Source organism: Elaeis guineensis, chromosome 7 (genome assembly GCF_000442705.2).
Source record: "Elaeis guineensis isolate ETL-2024a chromosome 7, EG11, whole genome shotgun sequence".
Lineage (NCBI taxonomy): Eukaryota > Viridiplantae > Streptophyta > Magnoliopsida > Arecales > Arecaceae > Elaeis > Elaeis guineensis.
In genome coordinates this window covers 10,224,047-10,231,676 of record NC_025999.2, presented here as the reverse complement: position 1 = coordinate 10,231,676, position 7,630 = coordinate 10,224,047, and the positions used below count along the sequence as shown (strand labels likewise).

Genomic DNA, 7,630 nt, shown 5'->3' with positions numbered 1-7,630 from the left:
ATGGATTTGTAGTTATTTATGAATGTTGAGATTCGGGTTAGTACTTACTTTTGGATTTAGATGCTCTGAACCCATATTGGTTCAATTATTTGATGAATAATAGAATTGAATCTTTTTATTTGATGGATTTTAGATGATTATGATGAATTGGCTTCGTGTTATCGTGGGTTCCATCCCTCGGTAGCATGGCCGTGTTATGTCCCGGATTTGGGGCGTGACAGCAGCTCTCTGATTTGGTCCAACCTGAAGCTTGTAGAAATTGCTTTCATACCAACTTTTGTGTCCAAAATAAATTAAAAAAATTATTTCATAAATATTTAAATAAGATCATGAAATAAACAAAAAGGAAAAAAAAAAGGTTCTCAACAGTAATCAGTGTTTATCAGTACAATGCTAGAAAATTTTGCCTATATAAACAGCAAAAAAATAATATTTACAAAAGATAAAAATTTTATAATTATTCAAGGAGATGAATACCTCAGAGCTTGTTGAACCTTGAAATCAATCCTTCGTAAAAATTAGGTATACTACACTTTCCTTATAAGAATTGTTGCAAATACCTAAGATGAACTAAGCTTGAAAGGAACAAAAAAGTTGAAAAAGTGAAGAAAAAATTATAAATATGGAGTTGATGAAATAGAAAATCTTTACAACTCTCTGTAAAAAGAGAAGAAGATTAAATGCTAAGGTTTTAAAATGCATTAAAGATAAACTGCTGATTAGATGTGAATAGTCGTCTTGGAATATGAAGAGGTGGAGTGCATGAACAGTTATTGCAGGACTCAATTTTATATGATAATAGATATAGTGGTCATGAAATATTAAAAGTTAAAATGTTGTGTGGTAAGATTAAGTTAGAACTCAATTTTATATGATAATAGATAAATATAGAACAATAATAAACAATATAATATTTTTTCTTTTCCTGGTAACTTGCATTTTCAATAAACAAAATAACTCAATATGAAAATGAGGCAATGACTTTATTTCAAAAAATTAATGTCATCATACATTTACCACAATCATAAAATATCTGAGATTTTTCTTCTATTACAGCACAGCTTCTTTGCTCATAAACCTTTGCAACCACAATGGCATTGCCTGAAATGTAATGCTCATCCTCGACATATTGATAGAATGAATACTTCAATATCAGTTCCCATATAAAGCAAGATTATCTGCTTTTCTCATCTCCCACAGAAATATATGAAATCTTCAGCATCAAGTAGAGGTTGACACTGATAAAAAATAATTATGTCAGGATATGTGATTCTTTGAGAATAGAAAGATTTCGGTCATATTAACTCAAATAAACAATAAAATCATATACGAACCTGAAACTTCACTTTTCAAGTCTTGTATGATGTATCATAGATCAATGTCTCTTGAAAAAATTCACACAACTGCTCGATTTACATTGAAAATCACTTTAATCTTTTATTAAAAAAATATAAAGATATCTACCGAAAAAAAAAATATAAAGAGATCATGGCTGAAGCATGAGCGAGGCATAACAGAGAGGAAAGGGATGCCATGGATGCCTCTGCTGCTCAACGCCACATGAGGGCCATCTCCTGCCATCTGCGGCTGGCAGACGATCACGATCGTGACCAAAGCTCCGAGCTCGGCACCAACGCCATCACTGGTGAGTTTATCTCTGGTACTTCTCTCACTCTCAATCTACCTCGCCTTTTGGATTTCATTCGCATCTGTGCATTTATTTAATTCTTGCCTTGTGGTTCTTTATGATGGTGGTTGGGAATTTTTTTTTTTAGGTGGGCCAGCTGCATGAAATCTAGTTTATTTTGAATCGAATATATTCTTTGATGTTTTCATTGGAAGCTTAGATCCTCTTAAGAATGTTGAAGTTCTAATGGACTTTGTTGTGGACCTTATCATTTGTGTTTTCTTTTTCTCTCCAATAGGATTATTATTCAGATTGCCGAAAAGGTAAGCAGCATATCAAAGAACCGATGATTATGATGGTAGATGTTGGTTTATACACTCTCTTTTTTTGGATCTCTTGATTTGCCTTTTTTTCTGTTAATGTGACTTCCTATGATGATTCTTTGTTCTGTTTGGAGTTCTCGGATTTGTTACTTTTTCTTTTTTTAAAATACTTTTGATCACATAAGATATTTTGTTTGAAGTTCATTTCTATTCTAAATATGCTCACATAGTTTGAATAATCCTTTTCCAAGTATTCCTACTGCTGACAAATATGAGGTATTTCACAATATATAGTTCTTTTGCTGTGTACTTGAATTTGACAAACACATTCAACTACTATGAATATTTTAATATTCCCACTGCCAATTAACAAGACACAATCATCCATATCTTAATCCTGATATCAAAAATACCTGTCAAAAATCTAGGTTAATTTTAACACTCCATCAATTGCTTCCTCTGCAACATCCAATGGGTAAATATGATCAACTTTTATAGCATTTTGTGTGCCAATCTTACTTACAGTACAACTTTCTTGCTCATAAACCTTTGCAGCCGCAATGGTATTGCCTGAAACGTAATCCTCATCCTTAGCATTTTTTTTTGAAGGTAAAGGAGGTCTAAGCCACCAAAATTTATTTGAAAAGTGGAGTGAATATACAAGGGTGGGTCAGTCCAAGATGGAGTAAGCCCATAGAAGTATCATAGTTGTGATTTTTAATGCAACTTTACAATAGCAGAAAACAAACAGAGAAAGACAAAAGTGGCCTACAAGATATTTTGGCAAGTCAAAGAAAAAGATCACAAAAATAGAGCCAGCATAAATGTTTTCAGAGTGGAGCAGACAGCTGACTCATCTTTCCATTGAAGAACTGAGCTGCCACTGTTGCAAAACCAGATATTTCTTTTTGGTCACAGAGAATAGATCAGTCACTGAAAAGATGGAGCATCTTCCAAAACACCTTCTCTTCTGTTGATGCTTTGTTAAGAAACGGTCATGAATTTCTCTCTTTCCAACAGCACCATACCAATGCTGCCACCATCATCCTTAGGATATTGATAGAATGAATACTTCAATATCAATTCCCAAATAAAGTAAGATTACTTGCTCTTCTTATCTCCCATAGAAATATATAAAATCTTCAACATCAAGTAGAGGTTGACATTGATACAAAAATAATTATGTCAGGATATGTGATTCTTTGAGAATAGAAAGATTTTAGTCATATTAACTCAAATAAATAATAAAATCAGATATGAACCCAGAACTTCACTTTCACAACGTTTATATACGGACCCTGAGCACTCACATCTACCATCCAAGTCTTGTATGATGTATCACAGCTTAATGTCTCTTGACAAAATTCACACAAGTGCTCGATTTACATTGAAAATCACCTTTGAGACCTTCATATGTTTATTGAAAATAAAACAATCCTAATATAGCACCACATCTTACCAAATTACTCCAAAAGATACATAGAACAAAATAAAAAAATAATATAAAATCTGTATATCTAAGAACCTTCAAATATATTTCACATATTATAATACATAATCTTTCCATAATACCTTCCCTAAATAATCAAAATAGCACATAAACCTGGATAATTATACATAAACATTTCAAACAATAACTAAAAATTCAAATGCATTGTCAAACCAAATCATAATAAAATAAAACCACACCAATAAGTCTTAATATAAACCTGCATACTTAATTATAAACATAAAATCCGAATAAAACAACACCAAACTAATAAGTATTCATATAATAGCTATTATAAATATGCCTACCGAAGCTTTTGTTTCTCAGCACTCTTGTCATCATCATCTGACCCATGTTCATCCACAATCTTCTTCCTCTTTTTTCTCCCTTTTAAATTATCCGAAATCATAACATCTTCTTCAGAATCTTCCAAATTAACAGTCGATTCTTCTTCAACAATAGTTTCTTAAAAAAAATCTACTAATTAACTCTGACAATTACAGTGTCATTGTAGGATTCAATGCAAAGAAAAATATTCTAATGTAATTGACCTTTCGACCAACCATGACTCTGCGAAGCTCATTCTTCTCAAATTTTTCAGTCTCTTTCAAAGCCTATTTTTCATAGTCACTGCAAAATATTCAGATAACAACATTAAAAATTCAATTAAATAAAACAAAATCACAAAAGAAATGACAAAACACCTGCTCAAATTTTTAGACTTATATTGTATTTTCGGTGTCTCATCAGGTAGAAATATCTTTGAAACACAATAACTCTCCAATCTTTTTTTCAAATTATAGCTGTTCAGTTTTAACTTGAACACATAATTCTTCCCAGAAAGCCCACAAATCCGAGCAGGGAGATCAGTATTGCTTCGAGACTGTCTATTAAATAATTTATGAGCTGATGTATCTAGTAACTTCTCAGCAACCACATTAAATAGCACAAAAGTAGAAACTGTTGTTTTATCTGACACCTTCAAATGTATCTTATACCTATATTTATGAAAGTAATATGTTAAACTTCTAACAACACATAAATCCCACTAAACACCATGGGAAATGAACTTTAGCTTACTTGACCAAAGGGAACTTGCATTCTTTATTGCAAGCATCACAAATGTACACATCATCAACAGGGATAACTTTTTTGCTGCATATGTTGCATGAAACATAATACCAATCAAAGAAATTGTCTACATCTATAATTGTCTCTCTAACAGTAACTACATGCTCCTGAAAAGTGCAATAATTTTCAGCTCATAAAAATCAGTATTTTTTTCTACAAATAAGTGAAAAGAATCCAATACCACACCAACCTGAATATTAACATCCCAGTCAGTCTCCAGCAACTGTTTTATACTCATCCTATTTACAAACATTTGTTCTTCCAATGGAATATCATTAACAGGCTGAGCTTGGATAATTTGCACACCATTGGAAATAGAAGAAAATCTACATAAAAAAATCAAGTAATTTAAAAATTTAGTGATAGCTAATGTTTCAGTACTAAATCAATATGGACACTGACCTTTCAATCAGAGTGGCAACATATTCCATTTCAAGATCAACATAAATTTTTGTAGCACCTGTTGCAGAAAATGCAACCTCATCTGTCATTTTACATATAAACATTCAAATTTTAATTTTTAAAATAATAAAATATTATGAATTTTATGTAAAAAATTCATACACAATCTTCCCTAATCTAATAATTCATCATCTCTAAATTTTCTAACTGTCGTCAACATCACGATCAGAATAAAAGGTCCCAAATTTTTCTCATAAAAGTCAATCAAAACATTCAGCTAACATTCCCCACAGAGTGATCTTAGCCATCATTGAGCTGCTTCAACAATCAAATAATTAAAAATAATAAAATAAAATCTAGATTATATTGGATTTTCATAGTTTCATGCATGCAAAAATTTTTCAAAACAAATATGCAGCAGAATTTTAAAAATTCAGATTAAATCAAATTTAATCTAAGCATGCATAAGATCAAATCTTAAAACCATAAATAGAATCATCATATGTAAGATAGGATTCAGATATAAAAATCAAATAGAAAAAAATAAATAAAGAATATACCTTGGCACGGATCAATCTTCACCATGAACTAATGATCATGGATGTCTTCTGAAGGTCCCTTGAAGCCGTAGAAGTATCCAACCTCCACGGATATCCACACGAGACTTCGATCTGATTAGAAGCTTTTTGATCTCACCAGGATACTAGCTCTCTTGTAGAGATCGCATCTTGATGGTTAAAAATCTTTTTTTCTCTCAAAACACTCTTAGAGAAAAAAAAAATAGGAGGATATTGATATCTACGCTAAAGATCATGAAAAGAATCATTTCTTCTCTTTTCTTCCTAAACCCCATGCACTAAATCTCTACACTAGAGATGTAAAAATTTTATTCAATTTTTGGACAAAGAGAGGAAGAAAAACTCATATCCAAATATAGACAAAAGAGAGAGAGAAGAGGCCCCAACAATCAACCCTTGGTTGTTGGTAAAAAAAAAGGGATATCACCTCACCTACCTCATGCCCAAGACATTCACGCCGCACCCTCTCCCTTGATTTTTCTCCATGCACAACCCCCTAGTTTTTGGCATCTCAACCTAATCCATATCAAGTCCATACCAACCCAAAAGGTTCCTTGGTTTAAATAGGCAAAAGGAGACAGAGTTGGGTAGGAAGATAAGAATCCAATCAACCATGGACTCTTGAAATTTTATGCTGCCACATCCCTTCCAATTTTGCCCAGAAATCTCATGGAAAGAAAGAGGATTAAGAGGGCTTCTTACATGCTAATAAAAGGAGAGGGGACGTGGAAAAATTGGCATCTAAAATTGAGTTGATGTGGGGCTGGTTTAAGGCACATGGATGGAGAGAGTTTCATGATCATGGGACTCCTCATTAGGTGGCTGATTTAAATCAATTAAATTTTTAACCAATTTTAATCATATTAAAAATTGATTAGATCCAAATAAATAAAAATTTAAATCTGATTTAGAGCTTAAACTATTTAGATTAGGTGTCACCTAAATAGAGAAGAAGTCCTAGTACTTTTGGACTCTCTCTTGGTGCTTGAGTCAAACTCAATTTAATCCTAATCCAAATAAGATTTGGTGCATCCATAAAAATAAAAAATTTTAGTCCAAATAGAAACTCAAATATTCTTATTTAGATCCTAGTCTAATTAGAAATTAAGTCAAATCCAAATTCTAATTCAATAAGAAATATTTCTCCTATGCAATTTGGTTATCTCATAATCTAATTAGGTTTGATCAAATCAAATCCATGTCAAGTCAAATTAAATTTAATTTAATTAGACTTGATGCAAGCCTCATAGCTCAATCAAATTGAGCCAATTAGCAATCCAATTACTAATTAATCTTCTTATAACTCACTAACTCTTTAGCGAGTTACTTATTACAACTTTTGTATTGGATCAATCAACAATCAAATTGATAATCAAATCCTATCATAATTCATAATCATAATTAAACTATCTAATCAGTCAAAAGCCTCTTGTGTGTAACCCCATAGGTTCTATCCTATCTGGTAGTGAGATATATTATGATCCCTATCACAATATCATTGAAACTCTTTTTAATGGGTTGGAACCGTTCCAACTCTGCCCACTAAGGATCATTGATCATCAAGATGATGCTCGTGGGTCTCACAATTCACAAATGATACCTAGCAGTATATAGTGGTAACTAGCAGAATAAAAGATGATGAACCTCTAGGTGCAGTTAACGTATGACACAATCTCTCTATCGTGAGTTCCGACCAAATGACAGGTCATGAATGAATCATCAAACCTCATCATCGGTCATATGATAGATTCAATCAGCTTGAGTCCATGCATGATTCTTATGGAAACTCTTTTTTATCAATCATACTACTATGGCCATAGACTTAAAGACTCAGCTTCATGAATCCTATAGAACTACTCCCTTCTGCTAGGGTCGATAGATTCCATTTAGGTGCACACCCTACTCTTATAGTGGACCAGCTGTCGTCAATATCCACTACAAAGGCTCATTGAGACCTATATTTATATGTCAGCCAAACTCCAGCAGCCTCATTACGAGCAACTATAACACTGCAGGTCAAAGGATCAGTCATATAATTGCAGCATCAAGAAAGTCACTAACGAGTGAGTAGACATCTACG

General features: G+C 32.5%; 1 protein-coding gene across 8 annotated transcripts; it reads right to left on the bottom strand.

Moving 5' to 3' along the window:
* Positions 1-1,113: 1,113 nt before the first annotated feature.
* LOC105049159 (uncharacterized) lies at positions 1,114-6,145 on the bottom strand. 8 transcript variants are annotated; one of them, XR_012142665.1, is made up of 5 exons: positions 5,533-6,136; positions 4,973-5,054; positions 4,761-4,896; positions 3,991-4,069; positions 2,404-2,997 (listed from the first exon to the last, which is right to left on the bottom strand). XR_012142665.1 is itself a non-coding variant. In XM_073260847.1 (4 exons), exons 1-4 carry the CDS (start codon positions 5,555-5,557, stop codon positions 1,188-1,190), a joined length of 294 nt encoding a protein of 97 aa, XP_073116948.1. In that variant the 5' UTR covers positions 5,558-6,140; the 3' UTR covers positions 1,114-1,187. The 8 variants fall into 8 exon arrangements, 6 of the variants coding, with proteins under 6 accessions (XP_073116948.1, XP_073116950.1, XP_073116947.1 ...); XR_012142664.1 differs by having other exon boundaries at positions 2,406-2,997; positions 3,748-4,069; XM_073260847.1 differs by lacking the exons at positions 2,404-2,997; positions 3,991-4,069 and adding an exon at positions 1,114-1,238 and having other exon boundaries at positions 5,533-6,140.
* Positions 6,146-7,630: the final 1,485 nt, after the last annotated feature.

Excerpts from the sequence above, each read along its gene's own strand:
- LOC105049159 (XM_073260844.1), bottom strand. The coding sequence starts at position 5,557 with ATGGTGAAGATTGATCCGTGCCAAG. Across the intron at positions 5,055-5,532 it reads GAAGATTGATCCGTGCCAAG|ATGAGGTTGCATTTTCTGCA; the intron begins GTATATTCTTTA and ends GTAAAATGACAG. Across the intron at positions 4,897-4,972 it reads GTTGCCACTCTGATTGAAAG|ATTTTCTTCTATTTCCAATG; the intron begins GTCAGTGTCCAT and ends TTTTTTATGTAG.